We start from the raw sequence: 26,821 nt of genomic DNA, 5'->3' as shown, positions 1-26,821 counted from the left end.
TCATTCATACATACAGCATGTGTGGATTCATGTGTATACTCATGCATTAAAGCACAGTGTAGGTTTCATTACTTTACAGTTTGGCCCAGCGATAGCACAACATTTTAAGACATGAGCGGTGGTAAACATTTCAGCATCAGGGAGGGCACTGACGGGTTACCATGGCTACAAGACCTGAGACTCAACGTGGCAATACTGGAATATTTCAACATCTTAGTTGCAAAACAGAGACTGCATCTGTGTCCCAAAACCAAAGTTAGGATGCAAAGGTACGCTATTCTCCCACAATGCAATGCATGGAGAAAAGACAAAAATGTTTTGTATAGTTATATATTTAAAATCATTTTGTCCTCTCCTTATCTGGTAGCAGCATTTTAATGTTAAGAGTTTGATTCAAATGTGCCAGTACTTTATTTCCTGTTATTTCAAACAGTTATGCATCTTGCTTTATTGTTAACTAACTGTAAACAATACTATAATGATTAGCATATAGTATATACTGTATACTGTTAAATAACATTGTATGGAATTGAGACAAAGCTTTCTCTCTTTTTTTCTGGGCACACAAAGTGCACGGATCTAATTCTCTATTTTATAAGTCTAGTGATATTAACCAACAATAAATTGATCTTATTTAAGGTTATAGTCTCTTTAGTCAAAGCTTGTTTACACATATTTTGAAACATTTATTACTCATGTAACAAACTAATGTACCTGCAGAGCTAGAGAGCTGTTTTTAAAGATTTATAACTTCAGTGGAAGTAAGGAGGCTTGATGCTGAGCCAGGAAAGTATTAAGAAAAACACTAAGGTGTTCTTATTATGGAAAACACTTATCCCTTAACACAACCAGGTAAAAACAAAAGTCACACAACATAATTTCAGTGGTAAAAATATAGACACAGAAAGGCTTTCGCATGTGGTCAGACACCAACGGATCCACTTCTGTTGGTCCCTCATAGATACACGTCCATAGTGTTGAGGATCATGTGCCGACAGAGCGGGCAGTTCTGCTGGTAGATGGGCTGCCTCAGCAGGATGTTGGTACAGTCTCTACACAAGCAGAGGTGTCTGCACGGCAGCAGCACCACCGTCTTGGTACAATCCTGACAGATCACACACTTCTTCCTCTCCTCTTGCTCCTTCAGCAGAGTCAGTAGATTCTCAGCAGGCAGAGCTTTACTGTCTTTGCCTGAAGACTGCTGCTTCTTCAGTGGTCTTTCTGTGCTTGATGAGGGGAAAACTAAATCCTGCAGCTCCTGGTGGACTCCATCTCCTGCTCTTCCATCTGGTGGGTCCCGTCTCTCCTCTGCAGGGTCGCCATCTCCCTGTTCTCTGTTGTGGTTGTCCCTTTGGAGATGTGTCCTCAGAGCCAGACTTATCTGGCTGCTGAGTCGAGACAGCTGCTGCCATAGTCCTCTCTCAAGCATGTACAGGTGATGGAGCATCCTTGGCAGGCGCTGCATGGCACTGCTTACAAAACGTGGAGCCCTTTGCAAGGCCAAAACAAGGCGATGGAGAGCATCAAAAAGTCTGTGCAGGACAGGAAAAGAGTTGATGTAATCCACAATTCGCGCAGCAGCCTGTCGGGTCAGCTCTGGATTCAGGTAGACGGTGGTAGTCAGTGCGATAGTGACAGTGAGCAGGAGGCCATAGATGTTCAATATGAAAATGCTGATAAACATATGAACCAGAGAAACCAGAAAGTCCAACACCAGCTTACAGGGCGACCACAGGAAAGCCGAAGTCCCGACCAGGCTGCTGTATAGGAAGGTGAAGGACGTCAGCGCGAGCTCCAGCACCTTCTGCAGTGGGCTGGAGACCGTCTGCCACACGCTGACCGCTGCCAGGTAAATGTTGTGGGTCGCAATGAGTGCATAATTGACCACTGTGTTGGCAAAATAGACCACCAGGCTGACAGCGATGCCACAGCCTTCCAGCAATGACACCAGACCTCGACACAGGTGCTCCTTCCCACGAAGCAGGACGTGCATGGACAGGTAACCCACCATCTTCAGGCTCTCCAGCAGCCCCTCCAGAGCCAGCACCAAGCTCCCCAGCATGCTGACCGTCCCATGGGCTACGTTGGACATTGCCTCTGCCGTGGACATCAAGCAAAACACGGTAAAGTTTCCCAACTCCAGCACTGAGTTGAGGAGGAGGGTGGGCAGGCTGTTTATAAAGGTGATAACCGCCAGGATAGTCCGCACCACGCTGTGGACGATGACAAAATTCACGTCCAGCAGTAAACAGACTGCGTCCAGGCATTTTCCTACAGTGGAGATTACGACGTTAACCAAACCCATGGTACTGTATGTAGCTTGGAGATGTTTTTGACGGTACCTCACGGTGCTCTCAGGTTGTCTCCAAGGCAAAGTCCATGTCTTTTATTGACTTGTTAAACGTGAAAACAACTTCACGTTAACTACATCTTGTTCAGCAGACCGTTAGCTCACCGTTTATATCACAATAAACAGTAAAGTTACACCGTTCCTCGTTTCGTTAAAATACCTTTGCATGTTTTCCTTACATTTGTTCGGCTGAGACGTCGAGCTTACATAGTAAACACACGCGTTACAGAGGCGGATGTTTAGGTTCAAACAAGAGGCAGATACTTCCGCTTGTTTTCCGGGTTTCGTTTCGGCTCTCTGTTCAGAACTCGGTCCAGAAAAATTTTGATAACTCAAACGGTCAAAGATTTTCCAGCTTTATATCGACAGGAGATATCAAGAAAGACGAAGAAAAACACAGCCTCGACATGTTTACCATCGTTACGCGTTCTTTCGCCGCCATATTTGTTTTGGTCATATCGTCAGACCTCATCACTTCCTTCCGGTGACATCACAGAGACGTTGAAATAAAATTGTACACATATAAAACATTTTATAAATACGTTATTATACGTTTACATACATAAAGAAACAATTTAACGTTTACAGCAGCAGTTATAAGTGCAGACATGTTATGAACATGTGTATAAGATAATTACTTATGAATCAGTTTAAAGATGTGCTAAGTAAAATCAGGATAAATGTTTTAACAATTTTGGTAAATAATAATGAGTTCATGTTTCATTTAAATTATTTTATTTTAAATATTTATATATATATATATATAAAATAAAATAATTTAAATGAAACATGAACTCATTATTATTTACTATTATTATTAGTATTTTATATATATATAAAATACTTTTACTAGTATTTCTCATAAAATCACACATACCATTGAAATAGTCTCCTCTTTAGACAATAGAAAGATTTTATTTAAAAAAATGTTCACTCTGTTTTGAGACACCTTCTGGCCTCTGCTGTAAATGTCTTGTAAATGAAGTTGAGGGGGGGGGGGGGGGGGGGGGGGGGGGGGGGGGGGGGGGGGGGGGGGGGGGGGGGGGGGGGGGGGGGGGGGGGGTGAGGGGGGGGGGGGGGGGGGGAGAAAAAAAAAACATAAACATCCCAGAAAAAGGTGTAATGAAGTGGCTGTCTCCTGCTGATCAGATTGTGACCTCACTATTTTTCTCTTTGAAATTTGTTTTTTGGGTCTTAAGAATTTAGATTTTTTTCTATTTGTCCCCCCCCTGTATCTGGGAGTGTGTGAAAGAAAAAGAATTGACCAAGATTGCCGTCATTTTTCATCATCATGACCTTTAATGCATCACTGGGTTTTCCTATTTCCTGAACCCATTCCATTTACATTAACGCAGTCTCACTTGTTGAGCCATACTCTCCCATTACCTCAACCATGTTAGCAACAATGAAACACAAAGGCTTTGCAATCCTGAACAATATGAACAGCATTTCCTTCCTTGCCTTGTGCCTCATCCTCCCCATCTGAGCTGCTCAACGCTGAACTTCTTCTTGTTTTTTTTGCAAAGGGAAACTGTGTCTGATACGATCATAGGAAATCCTGCTCTGGACCTTTGGACACTGGACAACAGCATTTGTTAAAGCATTTAATGATACAACAGGGAACGTAGTAGCATTGCAAGAAGCTATAAAAGGTCTGTGTCAGAGAGCTTCTAGACCTGCTCCTTTTATGGTACCTAACCTCCCCTCTGGTCCTTTAGCAGGCCAGTAGTCAGCTTCCTTTGTTTGTTTTCTAGTCAACCGAATCCTTCCTCTCTAAATGATGAGAGGTTACAAAAGGCCTGCTTTCATCTGGAACCTTCTGCAGCCTTTCTTTGAGTCACCTTAATGACTACTACACGATTATGTGTCTAGCCCAACGGATTCTGTATAGGACTCAGGAGGTATCCAAAATCATTGATGTCCATTTTCAAGAATGTGGCCTCTTGCAAAGATGACGGAAGCAATAAAGTTGAACCTCAAGAACTAGTTTCTTTTAACTGTTTTTGGCACAAAAACTTGTGCAGCTTCCAGATTTATTAGCAGTTTTGATGTTGCTTTCTTCCAATCACTCAACAGTCAGCCGCTGTACTGAACCCAGCAACCTGAAAGCTCTATCCCAGCTGAGACAGAGATTGGATTCAACGTTGGCCATTTGTCAATAATGACACGCCCGGAAATCCATCTTAAACTGAGACCCAGAAGCTGTGTCTTCATAGCTGTCAAGTCGACGTAAGCAAACAATCTCAGATATACAGAGACACCAACATGGGAAACAAGACATGCTTGCACAGGATGAAACAGAGACAAAGGGACAAACAAACCCCTTGACGTGCTTCCTACAGCGGGCCGAGGGGCCACGGATGACCAATCTTGTAGCAATTGGACCTGTCACCCGCTGGGTCATTTCCAGTCTTTAAAGCAATGTGAGCATCTGACCCGCCCTTCCACCTCTTTGTCTGCTGCTCCACCCGCCCAGAAACAACTCTTTACTGCTGTGTGTCAGCGTGTGGGTACCTAAAATTCTCTCACAACCACTTTAAAAAAAGAGACATGAACCATCACTATCTGCACAGTTTTGAGATCTTTCTCAAAAAGAATTATCACGATTATTCTGAAAAGTATTGCACTTTTAAGAGACTGACTTTTGCAGAAATACCAGTCAACTCCTCCACAGAAAGCCAATAAGAATATTTCTCAAACTGTAGCTATTTCTTTCAAGGTTAGGGAGAGATTTCTGGTTATGGTTTATAATAATGAAGCTTCTAGTGTAAGCTGGTTCAGGAAGACTATATTGTGCATGCGATTTCAATTGTTCATACCTCATACCATTCTGCTCACACTCCCGTCATGCATGCTCACTCTTATTTTCGTGCAGTCATCAGCTGTCCAATGGTACTGCGACACACCCTCATTGTTAGCCATCATATTGTTGCTGTTAAAATATGACTTTTTATTGCCTCCAGTTCATTCATGCCGTTCTTATGCGCCACCCTCCACCTCCCCATCACCGCCCAGTCTTCATCCCCAGCTTCATCATCTAATCAGCCTTAGATGACATCAGCCAATGCCTCCACCACCATGGGGGGGATATAACTTGCGGCCTTCGATCTCCATATAGCCCTGTAGAGTCCAGATCATCATTGTAAAATAAATAGTTCTCCCTTACTTCGTTAACTTGTCTCTCCTGATTTAAATACACTTAAAAAATGTTACGAGCAGCTTTGTGACGCAACAAAAACTCTTACAACAAAAATTGGGCCTGTACAGATCAATAACGTTAAACAGAGTAGGATTTCTTCAAATAACAAACTAGACTACACTGCACAAACGTTTTTCGACGTTCAGAGTGACCAAAGCGATCCTGAAAGTCTCTCACCGTGACCTCAAGTTTTGTGTCGTGTTCCCAGATCTTGTGGTTTATTTTGGGACTTCAGATCAACTAATTCCGTGATGACTTTGGCTGCCGGCCAGCCCGTACACTGTACACTTACAATCAGAAAACTTGTGTGTGTGTGTGTGTGTGTGTGTGTGTGTGTGCGTTTTAGAAAGAGGACAGGGGGTAGGGGGGGACCAGAAGCCTCTGGGAACACACAAACTCCAAACAGTAGAAATCACTGGAGTGCAGACTGGTCGAGACCTGGAGCGAGACCTCGGCATTCCACAGAAACCCTCCGCCTCGAGCCCGCTGCCTCCACTACACACTGAGAGAGGGAGCTGTAGAACAAAGGTAAAATGAGGAGCGGGATGAAAGACATGGTGATGATTTTACTGCTGTGACATGGAGAGATATGAATAGAATGAGTCAGACTGCGGAGGTCCCTCAGTGGGACATTCCTGCTCTTTGAGTCTTCTCAGGACCTTGTCTGAGCATCTGCAGGATGTTCATCAGTTTGGAAGCAGAAGTAGCAGCTTCCTGCATCATGACTCATTATTCTGCATCTGTCCCCCCCCCAAAAAAGCTCAGGGAAATCCTCTCTTAAATCCTAACAAGGGATTTTTTTCAGTTATCAAAACTGTGATATCTAAGTCTTCAAATACTTATTTCCCCTTTTCCCCAAGTAGAGGTAACAAGTTGCATTTCTAAACTGCAGCCATTAACCTTTTTTATTCCTCTTCTTTTTGTCTTCATCTTGTACAGAGACGTCCTCAGGCTGACACACAGGCTGAAGAAACATGTCAGTGGGTGGGTTTATTATGATTAATGTCCCCTATTACATATAATCACCATGGAGAAGCGATGTTCAATCCTTGGCCCATGTCGCTATCAAAGTGTTTCTTTGTCACTCTCCCTGCTGTTGTGACGTCGTTTAGCAGAAATTCAAATTTCTCTCCCACTCTTCCCCCGAGCCCCCTCGCCATACCAGTGCCTGCTCAGAAGCCCCCCGTCCTCCGGAGCGGCTGGGACAATAGCCGTCTCTCATGGCTGGTGGGCTAACCCCCCAAAACAACTTGCTCTCGGGTCTGGCCTCGGTGGCTCGGAAAGTATGACTTCTTTTCCTCCCTTTCCTTCCTTCAGGGTTTCCTCAGCCCATGAGCACAGCACTGTGAGCCCCGGTGAGATAAACAGAAGCCGTGTGTGATCATCAATCACAAAGGAATGGCACACACAGGGGTGCACTGTAAGGACACTCGGATCTGTGCATCAGGAGGGGAAATCTTCAAGGAGCAAAGTTCAACAGTCAAATTAAGTGTGAAAACTTGTAATGTATGTACAAGTGATTATCTGATGGGCCAGAGGCGTGTGCTTGCTCATGACTTACAATCTTAAATACTCTCTTGTTCTATAAAATAGAGCTATTTCCAGCAGCCTGTTAGCTTAGCTTAGCTTAGCATAAAAACTTTAACAGCACCTTTAAACCTGCTCACTGAGGGCCTTAAGAGGTTTCCATGGCATGTATAACTTTCTGACAAATATCCCACAATGCAATTTGTCACATTTGATTGATGTAAACATCGCACAAAGCTACACATCTACACTGACAGGGCGATGACAACGTCTCCAAAGACTAAATTTACTGCTCACTATGGGGTAAACTTCAAAAAAGGCCAATGAGTGAAAGAGGCAGTGATTTCAGACACAGCACAGGGAGTCACTGCTCCTGGCCAAGAAATAGTTCCACAAAAACTTTGCATACACCAGTAATTTGTTGTTTCTACACTTCTGTTTTTGTATGGCTCATAGGTACTCGCCTAGCTGGAAATGTTCTGAGAATGTGGCGTGCAATGTTCTGCTAATGTTTTGAGTGGGAAGCTTTTATTTGGTTCCCTGAATGTTCCTTTTAACAGTAGGAGAACATTCTCTGAAAACAGAAATTTGTAGTAAGAATGTTCAAATCACATTTCAGGAACGTTTTATAAATCACGTTCTGATAGTTCAGGCCGTACTAACATCCTGAAAAGATCCTCAGAATGTTGCAGTCAGCATGTTCTACCTTTGTTTTTATGTAACATTGAGAAAATGTTTTATTAAAGGCGTCCTGACATCCCGGGCCTCAATAACATCCTGAAAATATCTTCTGAATGTTGCAGTTAAAACGTTTTGTCTTAGTTTAAATTTTTAACATCCTTTCAACGTTCTTTGAATATTAGATTGAAACATTTTCTTTCAAACGTAATTAGAACTTGTAGGTAAAATTAGCCAGTGTTATGGGAACGTTCCCTGCTAGCTGGGAGAAGGCTGATTTTGTCTTGGCCAGCTATTTCCCTCTGTTTCAAGTCGCTAAGCTAAGCTAAGCTAAACTAACTAGGTGTTTAGCGGTAGTTTCCAAGTGAATGGACAAGTCTGAGAGTTGTATCCATCTTTTCATCTCACCCACAAAGGAAAAAAGCATATTAAAATGAACTATCCTTTACAGCAAATGCTGCTAATCCAATCTAACCATTAAGAGACATATACATGTAGGTTAGAGATTTTGCCTGTGATTATTTGGGTTATTTGCAGTGGTGGACAAAGTACACAACTTCATTACTTGAGTCAAAGTTTAGATACTCCTGGTCAAATATTACTCCAAAAGTGAAAGTTGCTCTGTCAAATTATTACTTGAGTTAAAGTACTGGAGTACTTGAAAAAGTATTCAAACTACTTTAGTTTCACAATGCATGAGTGCAGTCAAGAATACACGGGTGAATCGTCATCCTCTTCTGCCATAGCCATCATTACCACCACTAAATTAACCGCCTGATCTGAGTGACGTTTGCTCTGCGTTTGCTCTACGTTCAACCATGGAGACAACCAAGGCAACCCCACTCAGACAAACCACAGGCAGAACTGCACGAACACAGTTTATTGTCTTTGGGACTTTAGAACAGCAAAGAAAATTCATCAGCTGACTTCAGAGCAAAAGTAACAAGTAACAAAAACATTCATAGAAATATAGTGGAGTCAAAAGTACCATATTTGTCTTTCAAATGTAGTGGAGTAAAAGTCCCAAGTTTCCCCCAAAAATAATACTCAAGTAAAGTCAAAAAATGTACTTAAGTAAAGTACTCAAGTCAATGTACTTTGTTACTGTCCACCCCTGGTTATTTGCTGATTGTGAACATGCTCATATGCCATGTTTCAGGGCTTTGTAGTGCCTGGGAACTCTGTGGGGGAGGGGTCTGCGCCTTTCCTGCTTCTGTTTTCCTTTTTCAGTCTCATTCCCAAAACCATTGCCCCCTGATATTCCCAAACGCCCTGTCCAGGATGTATCATATTAAATAAAGGGTGAAAGGGGACATTCCTGCAATTTGTCCTCGAGGAATTTTAAGAGGCCTCTGAAAAAAAGATGTCATTAATAAAACGTATGTATGTTCAGTAGCAGACTCATACGCTTGGGTCGCATGGCGGCCTTGAAGATGTGGTCGTAATTTACTGACCTTGAGCGGCTGAACAATGTAGCTGTTTTGAAAATGGCTTGGATTCTGCTATCGCTGCAAACCATAAGGACTATATGTAACCACAGAGGAAATGGAAACGTCAACACAGGGGTTTACACACTCACTCACATCCATACATAATCTTTAAACTTGACTTGCCTCTCCGTAGGTTTTTTGATACATTATTACATTGTATTTGTCTGGATATAAACTTATAATAAACACTTCACAGGAACTTCATTGAAACAAATGACACCTTTGTGTGTAAAGTACTTTGTGTCTGGTCAAACTGTTGCAATGTACCCTTTCTGTGGCAGCGACGTCCGGTCGCATTCAGGATGTTGTGTTGATTTTTCACACACACAAACCTCATTAACACGACATCACAGCAGGGAGAGAAAGAAGTTGCGATGTGTTATCAGTATTGGCCTCACATTTCCATCAAAACAGCACGGCAGAGCTGGTATCTCTAGCGGCTGATCCCCTCTGACAGCAGTGATATCAGGTCAGCAGAGGATGTTTCGAGAGCAGACACATTTTCTTCCTGCGTGCCTGTTTTATTTCTGCGCTTCACCTGCTCTGATCATTTGGAAACAGGAGATCTAAAAAAATACAAAACCACAGACAGGGTTTAATTATCTCAAAAGCAATCGGTCATTAAAGTAACAGGTCTAAATATTTGGGAAATAATCTTATTTCCCCTCGTGACAAGAGTCAGATGAGACGTTGGAGACCATTTTCATATTTGTACAGTAAATAGAAAGCTATCACCAGCAGCCTGCTTATCTTAGCTTAGCTGAAAGTGTTAAAAGATAACACCATCTGAACTCGTCAGATTGTAAATTTCATCATCAAATTAGATATGTGTTTGGGACCTTAAGTAGGCAGATTATAAAACCTTATAAAAGTGTAGGGGTGGCGCTTTGGAAAGAATAAGCGTGTTTCCCAAAATGCTAAACTCCTTTTTGCTGAATTCACAAAGCTGTTTGCTCAGAAAGAAAGGATAGCCTCCAATGAAAAGTGAAAAAATAACTTTGCATTTTATTTTACTTACAGTTAACAAACTGATAATTCTGCTGATTCAAACAGTAATCAGCCGGAAAACATCTCACCATTGGTTAATCCCCGCCCTCCTTTATCACTGTTGCCACATCTCTAAAGCTTTTTTGAAAAGCAATAAAAAACACTCCGACTTTGACATGCATGCTGCGTTCTGCAGGGGGTTTGGTCAACTGCACCTGAATGCCAGTATACTTGTGAGATGGTTGAATAGCTTCTGAACCTTCTCCCTCAACACCTTTCCAATGTAAGATAAGGGGGAGAGGTGTTCAACCATTTCTGTCACCTTCCAAAAACGACAATCTTACAGTCAGTGATGTTCAGGAGAGTCTGAAAATGTGGAAACAGGGGACGAGAGAATGGAGGATGACACACAGCTGAGGGCCGAGGGTGGGAGCCAAACTCTGATGTGGGCTGCCACATCGAGGACTACGGCCTCTGGACATAGGCCGCTGTTTTAATCACTGAGCTACACCGACACCCTCTCTCAAGCTTTTTAGTGTGGCCAGTCCAATGTGGTATTAACATATCATGTCCTATGAACCAATTTTGATAAAGACCCTTGGTTTGTTGTGATCTTAAGAACAAAAGAAAGCAATTATGACTTAACTTATATCAGATTTACAAGAAAATCTCTACTCCTGTGCTGCTTGTGTGGGTCAGACTGTGATTATGAATTAATTTAGAAAGGAGCTGTAAGTTTGTTTCCTATTGCCTTAAATCTCTTGCCTCACACACCCCAGACTTTTCTACCCTACACAGAGTGATTTCACATTCACTGTGCAACAGTTTGGCAGGGAAATCCACAGGAAAAAATCTCCCTGAGGCTCTCTCACGGCCTCTTTATTTAGCTGCCACCAAATGAAAACAAAGAAAAAAACATATCTTAAAATCAGATCTTGAAATAGAGCATGAAACGTCTGAGAACACAGCTAAATAAACCCCACTAATAAACTTAAAACCTGATATACAAACGTCCTGATCCGACAAGGATTACATAAAGCACATAATGCAAATTAACGCTGCTGGCCAGTGTCTTCACCTCCTCTTTTGCACCATTCTTTTGCTATCATCGCTTGCTCCTTCCTCTGTGGCTCATGCACTCAGAGGTGATCCACTTGGCAGACACGGACGGCAGACGGTGTTTTCCAGCAGCAAAGGGTTACAGAGATCAGTGTACATGACACGTCCCACCACTGTTTGATCTGTTTCCAGCTGCACAGATGGCAGATGGTTTGCACAGGATCAAATAATACTGAGATTAAATGATTCTTGTCACCCTGTAGACAGTTTAAGTTTGGGGATGTGTTGCACTGTTGATGTCTGTCGCTGCAAACTGAGCCTGATGGTTTTTTACAAAACACTGTGTCACTGTGTTTTGTGTCATTTCCCTGCAGCCATATGTTACACCACCGTTATCCAAACCCTGACATTTAAAGACACATTCATACAGTTTAACCACTTTACCTATCAGAGGCTGCAGGCCTGAAGCCAACATGGAGGAGGTCAGCATGATGTAAATAATCTGATGTCCTCTGGCAGGCTCTGTGTTTTTACATGCTTTGTTTAGGGAGTCTGATTCAACTCCCTCTTAATATCCACACTGAGCACATTGAGGGAGTATTATTCACTGGGTTTATGAGGGGCCGGATGTAGATAACGATTATCTTTGTAACAGTTATTGATGGAGAGAAAAATTCAGCCGAATAGTGTGTTTATGTGGTGTACTGTACATCTTGAGCATTTCAGAGAGAATAAACACCCAAAATTCATTCAATCCCAAAACCCCAAACAACTAAAACTCTGACTGAAAATATGAGACATCACCCTGATCTAACTCTGCCACCTGTCCAAGTCAGTTTGTAGGGAGCTTCTGTGCCCTTAATTCTCATCAGTGTCTGGCAATGATTTGTAGGCCGAAGGTACTCATCAGCTGCAGGTCATCATGTAGCAGGTGGATGTTTTGTCCAGGATGGAGTCATGTTTTCTCCCCCAGGCACCAACACAAACTCCAACATTTACTTTATTTGTTAATCTTGCTTCTCCAACACTCCACCCCCATAAACTGCATAAACTGTGCTCATATCAAATCATACAAGAGGGCGCATGAGGGGGCCACACCCTCTCACATCAAATGAACACGCAGGCTTAACTGAATGAAAAAACTGTAATTCATTCATGGTTTCTTACAGATAAAACACAAGTGATAATACTCTTAGTAATGAAGTGTATCATGTTACAGTGTTGGGAAATACAAAGAAGCTGTAAATTATAACTCCATTCTGTAATTCTCTCAAGACCTCCGCCCTCCTGCTGCTCTCAATAAAAGTTCCTCCTTTTTTGTACGCTGCAAAAAATATCCACCTTAAACATTGATTTGAACACAGACTGTGAACTCCTATTGGTCTCTTTATCAATATGAATAAGCACTAAAAGATTTGACATCGACTTATTTAAGGCAAATCCTAAGTGGAGAAAATATGACGACTCTGAAACCTACAGTGCTCCTGAACGTCTCATACAGACTGACATTTCTTACAGTGTGAGACCTCCTGTCTCTGCCCCTCCTGCATCATTTGCCTCCGCGCGCGCTGCACAGCCGCTCCTCTCCCTTCCCTGTCAGACTCCCTCGTCACACACTCACGCACACACACACGTACACACACACGCCCCAGCACGGACAGCTGCTGCACCGACCAACAACCATGGCTGTACGGGACGCTGCCTCTCTGCTCGTCGGACTTTTTGTCATCTTTCACACCTGGGGAGGTGAGTGCGCGAGGAACATTTACTAATACTCTGCAACACGAGGGTTATGACAGTTGTTAATGGGAAAGATGGTTCAAACTGTTTCTAGATCGAAATCTTTGCAGGTAGGCTCAGACGTTCCCCGAAACTTTCTTTCAACACGAGAAAGAAAGTTTGAAAATGTTTTCATGGACGTAGAAATAATGCATTGTGGGTGATGTAGGAACAGTTGAAGCTGGTTTTATCTTGCACTCATACTCAAATAGACTTTTCTTCATAATTTGAGCTACAGGAATAATTCCAGAAACTTTTTGGGGGGCAAAAGAGGTCCCAAGTTATCTATTAGCTTCATGTACACTGTACCTTCCTCCAACACGCTCGCATCACCCTCTCCTGTAGGTGCACTCTGCATGTGATGCTGCACAGCCCTCTCTTGCTTACATTACTTTTCAGTAAGAATCTACCAGGGGCAGTGAACCATGCAGCCACTGCAGCCCTGTTGGCTGTATGTTTATGCTACAACACTTTACAAGTCCAACACCTTTAGTAAGTTTTGCAGAAAAGTAGATTTTGAATGAAAGACACTTTTAGGAATCAAGAAATGATAGCACTTCAAAAATAACTTAAAACAGGCCTCACAAACAGATGTATTAGAGGCATTAAATGATTTCCAGGAAGTTTTAAATGTCTCCTATTCATTCTTAATCCGATCTGAACAGTGGGTGTATTGTATAAAGGTTGTGTGATGCATGAAAATGTAGGAATGCAAACCCTTCAAACAGTGTAAAAGACAGATTGCTGCTCTGTCCTACATGTTGTGAATAAACACGTCAGGATTGCTGCAAAAAAAATCGAATTGAATCTCCCCTAATGAGACGACACACTTTGCTAATTTCCCTGCTACATGAAGCTTGTTCTGGTTAAGCTGGAAAAGTTTGCTGCATGTATTTTTAGCCGCTGACATCCACAGAGGTCCGGGCAGCTCCGTCTGCTTTCTGTCAGCTCCTGTCTGTTCATACAGAAACATTCCCACAGTGAGATACACCTCTCACAAGTGCACACGTTCAGAGATGTCTATGTGAAGTTTCCGTGTGAAACCAGAGGAAAGATGTTCACCTTCGCGGTTCATCATCTTGTGGGGCTACTTTTTTTAATATCAGCTGTGTGTGAGGCTGTGATAAAACAAGCTGGAAGGTGGAGATGGTTTATTTTTAGCAGAGAGCGCGTGAGAGTAGATTTATATGTGGTGTTATGTGGGTGAGAAGGGCATGCGCTTTCCCAGCTCCCCACATTACAACTTCATTGCAAAGGACTTTTCATTTGGTGTTGGTGCTCCACGTGTTTGTTTAAACAGTACAGATCAGTGTGCCGCCCCCCCCCCCCCCCCCCCCCCCCCCCCCTTCAGCCCCCACTCTTCCTTTTTAGTGAACCTAACCTCCCTCCCCTCTCTCTCTCCACGTCTTTACCTTTCCTCATCCCTGTTTGTCTTTAACCACATGAACCTTTCCTGTTCCTGTATTGTGCTGATCTCCTTTAAAGTTCAGCCTGACCATTGTCCGTGATCTCCTCCAACCCTCTCTGCTCTTATCACATCCACTTCCTGTACTTCTTCTTCTCTGGCTTTCTTCACGCCTTTCACCTCCAGTCCATATCTACCCATATATGTATATTTTATTTTGCTCATTGATGACCTTTGTAAACACCTCTTTGAATATGTCGACATGTAAGTGCACACGGAGCACATATCTGTAAAACCGTGTCTATGCCACATCTCGAGGTCTTTCCTTGATGACGTTAGAGGAAAGACGGCCACGCTGTCAGGCTGTAGCCATGACCCTCCATGGGCAAACTATTCACTTCCTGTGACATCTGCTAATCAAGCCGGGCCAGAGAGCAGCCACATTAGACCTCGCTCATTTAAAGGTCATCGCTCTCTGCAGCGGCTGCTTTCTCGTGCTCAAAACAACCGCTGCTCTTCAGAAGAAGTGAGCTGGTCACAGACAATAAACTCTCTTGTTTTGTCCTGACCGCATCATACAAAACTGAAGTAATCTGGCAGAGGATCAGCACTGCGGGCTGTAAATGAAAGTCCCTAAATACAGACGTCTTCCGGCTCACATCCACAACCAGGACTGTGACTGTTTCATTAAATTCATATGAGCGGCTGTTTGGGGACCAGATTGGAAACTGTCCGAAAAATTGAGTTTTGAGCTGGTAGACCTTTTACATACAGATTTTTTATTTTATAAAAGTCTATATGTTAATTCCTTGAATTGTGGAAAGTAAATCATTTATAGCAAGCAGACTGTTGCAGTATACATTCATGAATCTTTGGCATAAATATCACATATCCTTTAATTCGTCTTAGTAAACAACGATTGCAAATAATCACTGTGACAGGAAAAAGTTCCTCATGGTGTCTTATCTGTGACCTCACAGAAAGCCCTGAGCTGTTGCAGCTCTGTGTTTACGTGTTCCTATGAAACAGAGTCCTCAGGGCTCCACACAGTAAAAGGAGCAGTCCACCACTGTTTTTGATCCGGCCTCTGACAGAGCACCATCAATCTGGAGATGTCTCAAACTGTTTTGGTGAAATCATGTTTGTTAGGGTTAGTGAAACATAATCCAGACCTCCAGTGAAACCTGGAGAGGAAACAGTTCAACCCCCAGACAGTATTAGTCTTGTGCCATAGAAACAGTAAAAAGTACAGCAGAATTAAAGATAAAGAAAAAAAGATAAAGGACAAAAGATCTGATAACAGCAGAGAACACGATGTAAACGGTCTATGAGTGTATCTTTGTCTTTTATTTTGAAAGTATTTTGAAAGTATTAAAAGACTCATAGTAACACAAGCCGCTAAAGTAATGTGACAGCATGATCATGTAACTGCACCAATCATCTATTCTTTCACGAGAGGCTAATAGATCCATCCTAGCTAGACCTTCTTGTGCTTCTTATACACAATGTTTTAGCATGGCACTTGAACATCTCACTGCTTAAGCTGTTTTCCCACTGGTCAATAAACCACTAACACCCATTTTTTTGCTTAATGGGAAAGGTTACAATCGCCATTCAGACCCGGGTCAAATGACTCTGCAGTAGATCCGGGTACTTATCGCCTCGGCTCCGTCAGCATTGAAGGGAACACAAAACCTGTGTCGATACGCTAATCTCCGCCCCCTCTCCGGCGCGATGCTATGCTCCTTCGGTAACTTCTGCGACTCCTTGACAGCTCAGCTACAAATTCCGCCCATCTCCGTCCGAGCAGCGCTCGAACATCGTTCCAAATTTGTCGGCGCCAAGTTTGATAAACAGACTGAATGAGTAACAATAAAGACCAAACCACTGTAACATCGTTTGTGACGTCAGACGGTGACACAGCAGAAAAGAGGCCGACAGGAGTATACTTCACTGGCAATGGGAACAGAGACAATCGGCATCTATGAGCAGGTCTTCCCGGGTCTGAAAAACCTGCGTCAATGCGTTAAATTGAGGTCGGATAGGGGTATTATTTACACGTCTGGTTTGACCTGCGTTGGTCGGGTGGGACAATCATAACATCAAATGACTGTCCTAAGAGAGCCAAGGCAATTTTCGTGCCACATAATGCGGTAATCCATACAGTTATTACTGCTTGTGTCCACAGCTGTTGCTGTAAAGCAAACATACTTATGCTGGCTTTAAAGATCACTGTCAGATTATTGCTGTTATTCTGTTGTCGTGCTGTGATGTTATGTTAGATTATTGGCAGCAATGTCTCACCCTCAGAATCGGAAAATGTTTATTGTTCATCACAAAGAATGAAAACAAACTAGATTGTGGGATCCATTCATAATTGACGTATTAAAACATCAAACCATGAAGAATAAGACCAAGTTTGGTAGAAAGAAACCAAAGTTACAGTCGGACAATTCATTCTTCATGTCATGAATGTATTTGTGAGTGAAATTGCATTGATGATTAATAATTGATGATGATATTTCCTGATAGATTTGTTAATAGGAAATATTGGGCTTGAATAAATCGTAAAAACCTTTGCATTAATGTTGCATCCACTAGATTATAGTTTAAGTGTTATATGAGCAAATGTGCGGAAGACAAACACACACATTAATAATGAGTCAATGCATTTGTGAGAGTTTAAAGCACAAGAAGAGCTGCGTTTGTTGTCCGGTGTTTTGAAGCTTTGCACTCAGGAGCACAGAATGTATGTTTCCTTTTACTGTTTGATCTTCCTATTGCTGGAATAACATCCATTATCACCATTACCTGGGTCAATACAGCAGAGCAGGGCTGGAGAGGGTGTGGGGCCGCTGTGCTGGAGAGAGCTCGCAGGACTTTGTGCTGTTGTCATCAGGGCCATTTCGTGTGCGTTAGCAGCAAACGATTGTTTGTATAATGTAGCTCTGGCAAAGAAACACTGTGCAGCCGAGCCGCGATGAATGATATCTTATTAACAACACTTTTTGTTCACTTTTTGTCCCAAAGAAAAATCACTTTTGTTGTTTTTTGCTGCGTAAAATGGGCAAACGTGCTGTGAAAGTGTTTTTGCATAAACAATCAAAGCTTGTGGGAAAATCCAGATTTTCCAGATTTGTCCGGTTTAATCGCTACTTACAACATTTTTTATCAAAGTTTGGTCACATACGAACCGTCCCATCAGTAATGCCCAACATAAAGCCTGAACACAATCTCGGCCTTGTCTGCAGATGTGCAATGAGGCATTTCATCTGTTGGCCATACTGAGAGCCTGAACACACTCTGGACAGCTTTACTGTACTCTGATGTATAGCTCTATATTTAGCTGCAGGCTAAATCCACTCATATCAGGCAGTTAGAGCTCATCTTCAGCTAACACAGCATTCGATGGCCTCCTCTGACTGTTCGCTGCTTCTGCTGCATTCAGGGCGCTTTGAAGTTCCCTGATCAGACGGACAGCTGCGTACACCTGGTGCCCTCTCAGTCCTGAAAACACACTCCCCTGGGGACCCCAGACTCCAAGACACATATGAACACACACACAGTCTGGCAAGCTCTCTGGCACTTCTTAATGACCTGTTGTCATCATGTGTTATTTTAGTTAAAGCTGGGTTACTGTTTCACGGCCGGTGTCAGTGACCGACTGTAACACCTATTAGGGTCTTCAGTCAGTTTACCTTATACTTTACATGTGTAAAATATGAAGGCATGTAATAACTGAGGTGTTTATTTGTGAGAGGGATATGATGTTATAATGTGTCATAAACATACCACATAGTGAACACCAAATGTTTGATCATCCTCTGCTTTTTAAGAGACAGGACCTTCTGAAGTCTCATAACTAACACTAACACGCTCTGCCCATTGAGACACAAGTATTCTCTGTGGCCATGCTACATGTAATTATAAATTCTCTTCTCTCATTAATAATAAATAAGTGAGATGTTATGGAAGGCCTCATGTACGTCCTTTTCCCACTTGGCTGCAGCCACAGCCAGGGCAGAGTTATACATGTGTTTATCTACAAAAAGTAGTCCCACACTTTGATGTCATCCTGGGATTTTATGAGTCCCTGTGAACACAGTTTAAAGAACATTTACACCAGGGTAATGAGCACCAAGTATAAATGCCTCAGCAGTGGGAAAAAGTATGTGGCTTTGACAGGAGCTGCTACCTGATCTCTTAAACAACCAGCCAAATGGGGACAAGCTCACCATTAAACCCAGTTGCAAACTGGGACATAAAACACATAAAAGCCTTTCTTGTTCTGACTCTGGGAAAACAGGAAAATTGTAAAATTCTCTAAAATGACCTATCCCGATTTCTTTTAGTGACCTTAGGCCTTTTTTTTACTGCAATGACAGAGGTCAAGAGGTCAATGTGGTGCCTTCAAAGCCACAAACAGGATGGTCAGTGTTTTTGTTGCAGCTACGGGGGCCCAGCTCAGGGTTTTGAAGGTTTGAATCTTCTACACCGTGCAGGAAAAAGCAGGATTGAGTCCTCTGTGTGATCTTGTATTCAGAGCACCGTTCACTACACAAATATGCCCGTGCTGTTTATGTGATCGTCTCATTTGGAAGTCATTTAAAAGTCACGGCGAGCTGGTTTTATGAAGCTGGGAAGTGAGGGAAACTGATATGTTGTCCCTATCAAACTGTCAGGCTCTGCTCGAGCAAGGCACTAAACCTTAAACTGCTCCAGTGGTTCAACATAGCCTGATGCTGCACTACTGAATATGAAATGCAGAGCAGATATTGATGGAGCAACCATGAACGTGTTTTATCATCCTGAGATGATTGTCTTATGCGTAGATGCATCATCTGATCCTCTGTTGTAAATGTAAGATTAATATTAGCTCTCTTATTTATCCAGATTGTCTCTAACACCTCTGACCACTTGAGTTCTGTGAGGTTGTAATGAATGTGAGTGTACTCTGTGGGATGTCTTGTAATCTTGTCGTAGTTAATCTTGGGCCACAGTTGAAACAACAAAGCATCAAAGCAGACTGTTAGCTGTTATATCAGCCCTGAAATAAACTCTTCACCTCCAGTTGGTTTTTCATTGTTTACCCAAACTGAGAAAACTCTCGTCAGCGAAAAATATGTCTGTCTGATTATGTAAGACATGGGGAAGAGGTGCAGGGAACCAGTGTGCTCGTGTCAGGTCAAGAACTGAACGTTTATGTATAATTTATTATTAAAACTGTCCCTTATAGCAGTCCAAACTGTAGAAAAATGCTTGCACCAATCTCTTTCTTCCCCACAAGTCTGCCGTTTGGAGCTTTGGTATGTCTGTCTGGCTCACTTTGACATACTAAAGGCCACAGAGAGGTTTCCTTCACTTTTAATAGCCTCTGAAAGTGGACAGATCAGCTGTTTGTCCAGAAAAGATGTGTAGAAGAGGAAGTTGCAGTTGTGATCACAGAGGAAGGGCTGTAACTTCTGATTCTGTGTAGTTTGATTTGGTTATATTTAAAGTCATATTCACTACAAACAATGAATTCTATTTGATTTAAATTTAACCCATCGCTAGACAGGACTCTTCAATATTAGACAATTCTGCAAAGCATCAGATTACATTCAATAACTATGTTATTTTTTCACAATGCCAATGCTGTTTCAAAATTCTGGTTTTCTTCAATATTTGTGCACAGCTACTACATTAGGGTGAAGCAGTAGACATAAATAATCTGTAATATTCGTCCAGTGTGATTGTACAGTTATGCCTAAGTATACTGGGCTGTTAAAACCAAACTACGGTGGCGAAAAGGGTAATCGCACTGCAATGGCCCAAATGATTCCCATTAGGACAAACAGGCTGCAAATTTAGAAATTATGCAAATTCAAAAACACATGCAACGACAGAAACGCGCTACAAATGGAAAAAACATCCTGCAAAAGGCCGAAACAAATCCATTTACATCAAATGCGCTGCAACTGCAGAAACAATGCAAAGTCAAAAACACACGAACCCAGAAAACACACACAGGAAGTGCACCAGGCCTGTAGGGGTGCTCAGTGTAACAGGGTTTATAATTGACGAGAGAGAAGGAGATGAGACAGTGAATTTATTCATCAACTTTTGTTGAGAAATGGCTCCCGATCAAAAGCATACAAGTAAACTTTTAATTTTACTCCCAACAGAGATACGAGGTTAAAAAGGCAACCCAAAGCCAACCTGGCAACCTGAAGATGTGGATGCTAAAAGCTGCAATGATGGAAATTGTGTTGCATGTATGAGGAATTCTTTGCCAGTTTCAGTCTGTAATACGCAAAGATTTTGTCCTGGAAATGTTTCCTCTTCCTCTTATCCTCCTCCCCTCTGGTTTAAAAGCGTGCTTTGTGTCCCCCAGTCGAGCCAGCTGTCCCCTCGTGTCAGTCACACTGACTCCCATGTCAAAATGATGGTTTCTAATTCGTGGTTTTGCTTTACGAAATAGTGATCATTCGTAGGCGTCACAGGGGCGTAGAGTTTTACCAAAATGTTGAAATCGACACCATTCACACTGTCAGACAGGATATGAGCTGTGTGATATATGGACCATGTGTGTGTCATAAAATGCATCCTGGCAAATATTCATTAAGTTCTCTGACGTTTCAAAACTCCCACTTCTCTTAATTTGTAGGAGATCCCAGTAATTGATGTCTATTAGAACCACATGAGAGACACACAAGGGCTCTATTTACAAAATACAGCTGTGTACGCCTGTTTTCTTAGTTATAACTACATGTGATTACACGCAGTTTCACCACTGGAGACTTTCAGACTCACTTTTCTGTCTTTGTGCGTCTGCACCACCCTGTTAGCAGCTGCTTTAAAGTCTCAAATACAAAAATCTGTGTTTCTCTGCTCTTGTTTTCCTCTGTAGAACCCTGAGGACGATGGGAGTTGACTCTGTTTGCCTCAGACTACTTAAGGAATAAAATATGATGAGATTATAGAAGCTAAATTAAATATAGAGCTGCAGGGTCTGAATAGCTGCACAGACAGAATGCAAGCACTAACAAATATATGCACACTTCGCTCTTCTTTAACCACAATGTCTCTTAAAGAATATGTACTCCAGCTGTTATACCATGTGTTAAATGTCTATGGCCTGTCTTTTTTATGATTGATTTTAGCTTTTATGTTTAAAAGAAAATAGTGTGGAGTCATAAAACAAGACAGGCACGAAAGATTTCTCATATTTTATCTCTTAAGTTTTTCAAAGGAGAGCAGCTTTTAACACGCAGAGCTGCAGGTTGTCCAGCCAGCAAATCTGTGATCCTGGAAAGCATCATAAGACATTAATGCAGCAGGATACAAGATGTAAGAGCAGAGCCAGCACCTGAGGATGTGCTATCTGATACTGATCAGATGGTTTCTAAGATGTGGCCAAAAAGATGGTCCTGATTTTTCCAACCCCTGATGTGGGAGATGCGGTTTCCAGACGTCACCTGCAGAGCTGCCGCGGCGCACATGGAGTTGTGAAGAGCTCGCTGTGAGATTGATTTTATCCAGCATGAAATACAGTCATGTGCAGTCATGAGAGCATTTTATAGCTGTAAGGAGAAAAAGGAGGCATGTGTGTGCTTTAGATGAGATGTGAAGTGAAACTGAAGGCTGATATGAACCCTAAGCACATGTGGGAACTTAAAAACAGACATTTATTTTTAGGTAATATAAGAATTATGTAATAGTTGGATAAAATGTTTATCAGCAGAGAAATGCAGAATCCTCTCATCCATAAACATCTTCTATGAGAGGCTGCTTTAACTTTGACTTCAGGTGGAGAAGTCGCCTCTCTCACTCTGATGCTGTGATTTATGCGTTCCTTCACCTCTCGTCTCTGCCGTGAGGTCAAACACACACAAACTCCTCTCTGTCCCCCTGCTGTGTGTTTCGGATGTAAGGAAAACACGCTGCCCGGCCGAGGGGCCTCTGCTTTTGCCCTCTGGTCCCTTTTGCCTTTCAGAGTGATACATGTGCTGCTTGTTTACCAGGAACCATGGGTAATTACTGCAAAGTGAAAGTTTATTGCTAATAAACTCCTCATCTGTCCTGCTGTGCCTCCAAAGACATACGGCCAGAGGAGGCAGTTAAAAGCAGGATGATTTAGTCTAAGACATGATTCTGGCCTTGAAGGTGAATGGACTTCATTAGATTGCTATCTATGGTGGACAACACAACAGTGGCATTTAGAGAAAAATGTGTAAAAATAAGACACAAACAATCCGAAAACACAAATCCCAACACAAAAAAGTTTCCAGAGAAACAAGCTAAAGTAATATGCTAAGTCACGGAGATATGCTACATACTTAGCATGATACAAGCTAACGTAACCTGTATCATGCTAAGTCACGGAGATATGCTACATACTTAGCATGATACGAGCTAACGTAACCTGTATCATGCTAAGTCACGGAGATATGCTACATACTTAGCATGATACAAGCTAACGTAACCTGTATAATGCTAAGTCACGGAGATATGCTACTTACTTAGCATGATACGAGCTAACGTAACCTGTCTAATGCTAAGTCACGGAGATATGCTACTTACTTAGCATGATACAAGCTAACGTAACCTGTGTAATACTAAGTCAGGGAGATATGCTACTTTCTTAGCATGATACAAGCTAACGTAACCTGTGTAATGCTAAGTCACGGAGATATGCTACTTTCTTAGCATGATACAAGCTAACGTACCCTGTACCCTGCTAAGTCAGGGAGATATGCTACTTAATTAGCATGATACAAGCTAATGTAACCTGTATCATGCTAAGTCACGGAGATATGCTACTTACTTAGCATGATACAGGCTAACCTGTGTTGTACATATTGCAGTCACAGTGTTAGCTTACACTGTAATCCTCAAAAAAACATGCAGAAACTAATTTAAATGATTGAAATGTGCTTGTGCTTCCTTCAGTTGCAGTGTTTAGAGCTCTCAAGGCTTCCGTAGATACGTAGTACAAAGAGAATAAAGTGAAAGTAGCAGAGATTTAGAAGTACAAAGCTTGAGCTGAAGTCGTCCTCTGGGAGCTGACACAAGTGGAGACCAGAGGCCCGTCAGGATCTCTGTCTTTTCTCTATGAGTTCAACACCCTGCTTAATAATGGATGTTGTTTTCCTGAAATAATGCTCTGTGCTGATCTAATGCACATTAGGATCCTTTTAACCTAATGCAACCTGTCAGCCCTCAGCCATGACACTTTGCCGCTGACTCCACACAGCAGACTGGTGTGTTTGTGCGGCTTCAGTGTTTAGTTACAGTCGGTCACTGTTAGTTAACTTTTATAGTTTGCACTTCTCTCTGGGTGTAGTGTTTGTTTTATGGGATTATTAAGGCCTCAATTTATAGTCTTTAAGTGTACGTCTTCTGACACAAGTGTTTTCTCCTCTGATGAAACTGTGATTTCTGAACTGTTATCTGTCTGGGTCACACCAGACATGAAGTTAAAAGCTCTCTGATATGCTTTGATTCAGTTTCATTCATATCATATTTATCCACCCCCTCCAAGTAAAAACAGCTGATGCAATAAAAGAGATCATTGTCTTCATGGCTCCGCTGCCTCATCAAGCAGCACAAACAGGCCTCAGATCAGAACATGTGAGATACTTAACCGTCTTTTTTTTTTTATCTCTGCAGTGACAAATAGGCAAAGCTTTTGGCAAGTCGATCATGTGAGCTGAAAGATGAATCACATAAACACTGTTACAGGTTTTTACTGGCATATTTCTCTGGGCAGTTAGCACAACTGCTTTTTAATATTTCCTGTGAATCCTTTTTTGACCATAAAAGGATCTGATCTTGAGTCTAAAGCAGTCTGGTGGTACATTTCCCTCATTTTTGTGATGTTTTATTCATTAAACAGGATATTTTTGCACCATGAGGGAATGACTGAATAGGAGGGGCGGAAATGAGGGATTGTCAAAAGACTTCTGATGGGGGGCGCTGGTTTGGCTCGGTTGGTAGAGCAGGCGCCCCATGTATAGAGGCTACAGTCCTCGTCGCACCGATCGCAGGTTCGACTCCCGGTCTGCCGATCCATTTGGTGCATGTCATCCCCCACTCTCTGCTCCCCACATTTCCTGTCTGTCTTCAGCTATCCTATGAATAAAGGCAAAAAAAAGCTGTAATTGATGGCTATCATTTGAAGTCACATGCCTTGTTTTGCAGCACTATCCACTGCAAGATGTCAGTTTATTTACACTTCTGCTTTGTAAACAGTGTTCCCATAAACATCCAAGTTGTAATCGCCACTGAGAAACTCATATCAGACTTTGTACTTCATGATACACACATTGTGACGCCTAACATCCTCCACAGTTCTCCATTCAAATTTATTACACTCAAATTTAATGGATTTTAGTGCTTATATTCTCATGGAAATAATTTTTAACCCTGACTTGACCAGCTCAACTGTAATCATACAGCTTGTCTTGAGTGGTCTTGTTGGGTAAGTGCATGCAAATTGTAAACATGCAAATCTTTCTCATCTCCACCGTCCGCCCCCTATGACTATAAACAGATATTCCTGGAAGTCACAGTTTTCCAGGACTTTAAAGTGTTTATTTAATGGGACTCCTAACTCTTCCAGCGTCAACATTATGACATACAGCATGTTGAATTTCTGTCAGGGTTTTTGTAAATGCCAGTTTATGATGCGTGATGAAGTTAACGGTACCTTGTTGCCAGCTTACAGCTGGCTGGCTTACCTTAGCCTAGGCAGGTAATGCAATGATATTGGCTAATAGAAAACAATCGGTAGTTATACACATTTGCTATCAACACCGTTTGTCATGTTAGTTGGCGAAGTTATTTGTCAAGCTAGATCACTGACGTACACACTCAGATAGTATTTTGGTATTCATAAAATTAGCGAGCATGCTAAGGTTAGCCAACAAGCTCTAACATAACATAACATACACATCACTGCATGACATTGTGCTTTGTAACCAAACGGCAAATTATGCCGGCGAACCAGCAAATCAACACAAGCATCAGTGAATATTAGCCAGGCAGGGCAGGGCTGCTGGAGAGAGCTGGGGTGAAGCAAAGACGTGAGAGAAAAAATCATCATCATCATCATCATGCCCTGCTGATCTTGACTCTAGTTTTCCCCCTGACGTCGGTCACATTGTTTGGTCAGACGGGCTTCACTAGATAAAACGTATTTTTGTTTTTTATTCTTGTGTGTAGTTTGTGTTGGTGTTGTTGTGGTGCGCGGTCGTTTGTTGGCATTATCCATCTCCATTTCACAGCTTGCTTGTTTCGTGTTGCACACTGTTGACTGTTGTGGCGTAGAATGAGCTCTCGGCAGAGTTAATTGCGAACGCGCAGTTATGTCACATCCTCTTGTTTCCCGGAACAACCGTCCTGAGTGCTTTATATAAAAATCAGCCTACAGGATGTTAGGGGCAATGGAGGAAGTTGGGGATGGTCTCAATTTATTTTCCTCTTCTATCCCTTCACACATTTGCATTGAAAAATTATAATTGATTGACGAATATATGTAAAATCTTAAATATAGCCCCCTTAATAGTTGTTTTAAGATTAAGACTTGTACACACTTGCACGTGGACACAGAGGTAGCAAATGGATGTCTCATCACAAAAAAACAATTTTGTGAGTCATTACAGCAACTTGCACCATCTACCAAATATGGAAAGAGCTGCTGCTGAGTTCTTCATCCTGTGGGTAAAAAGCTTTCAGTGTGTGTGTGTCTGTAGTCTACCTTTAGCCGTTATATGCCAACAGCAAGTAATGCACATCTCATACTTGTGAAGCCATGTCATGGGACCTCTCTCTCTCCCCCTGTGCCCTCACAATCATCCGTGTATAAAAACAGTGTCCCTGTTGGCCTTTCCCAGACGTCCTCGCAGCCTGTGTTGTTTTATTTCTGCCTGCTCACATAGCGGCCGATATGGAGACCATTTTGTCGTCTTGAACGTGGGAAAGAGGATGGAGGGGGCGTTTGTACCACCATGGGAGCAGGCATGAGGAAATGGCCCACTTGAGATTTACACACACACACACACACACACACACACACACACACACACACACACACACACACATACATATATAGGAATAATACTAAGCACAGATTTGTAAGATTGCAGAGTAATTTTCTAGGCATCTTTAATATTGTGGGAATGGAGGATTTGGACATGGGAAGATGAAGATGACCACGTCCCACATGAAGTCAAAAGTCATGTATTCAACATATATGTTATATGTGTCTGTGTGTGTGAGTGTCAGTGTATCTAAATAGCTGAGTGTGGAAACTTTGAGCAAAGGTCCTGTTTTGTTGCCAAGTCGTTATCAAAGGCAGGGGAACA

General features: G+C 42.2%; 2 protein-coding genes across 6 annotated transcripts in view; one reads left to right on the top strand and one right to left on the bottom strand.

Annotated features, from left to right (window-relative positions):
- Positions 1 to 735: 735 nt before the first annotated feature.
- rnf26 (ring finger protein 26) lies at positions 736 to 2,560 on the bottom strand. Its single transcript, XM_069668843.1, has one exon. It carries the CDS (start codon positions 2,303 to 2,305, stop codon positions 956 to 958), a length of 1,350 nt encoding a protein of 449 aa, XP_069524944.1. The 5' UTR covers positions 2,306 to 2,560; the 3' UTR covers positions 736 to 955.
- Positions 2,561 to 12,886: 10,326 nt separating this feature from the next.
- Positions 12,887 to 26,821, top strand: part of mcamb (melanoma cell adhesion molecule b) — a 32,925-nt gene continuing 18,990 nt past the window's right edge. For 4 of the 5 annotated variants that reach the window (XM_069668734.1, XM_069668733.1, XM_069668730.1 and 1 more), the window contains exon 1: positions 12,887 to 13,036. In XM_069668734.1, coding sequence (XP_069524835.1) covers positions 12,973 to 13,036 — 64 coding nt within the window. In that variant the 5' untranslated portion in view covers positions 12,887 to 12,972. Of the gene's footprint in view, positions 13,037 to 21,903; positions 21,976 to 26,821 lie in introns of those variants that run through there. The other variant, XM_069668732.1, reaches the window with a different exon arrangement.

This window comes from Semicossyphus pulcher, unplaced genomic scaffold (genome assembly GCF_022749685.1).
Source record: "Semicossyphus pulcher isolate SPU_LCO1_2020_fin unplaced genomic scaffold, fSemPul1.0.p SCAF_19, whole genome shotgun sequence".
NCBI lineage: Eukaryota > Metazoa > Chordata > Actinopteri > Labriformes > Labridae > Semicossyphus > Semicossyphus pulcher.
This window is presented reverse-complemented; position numbering and strand designations above follow the sequence as displayed.

Coding starts and splice junctions, on each gene's coding strand:
- rnf26 (XM_069668843.1), bottom strand. CDS start 2,305: ATGGGTTTGGTTAACGTCGTAATCTCCACTGTAGGAAAATGCCTGGAC.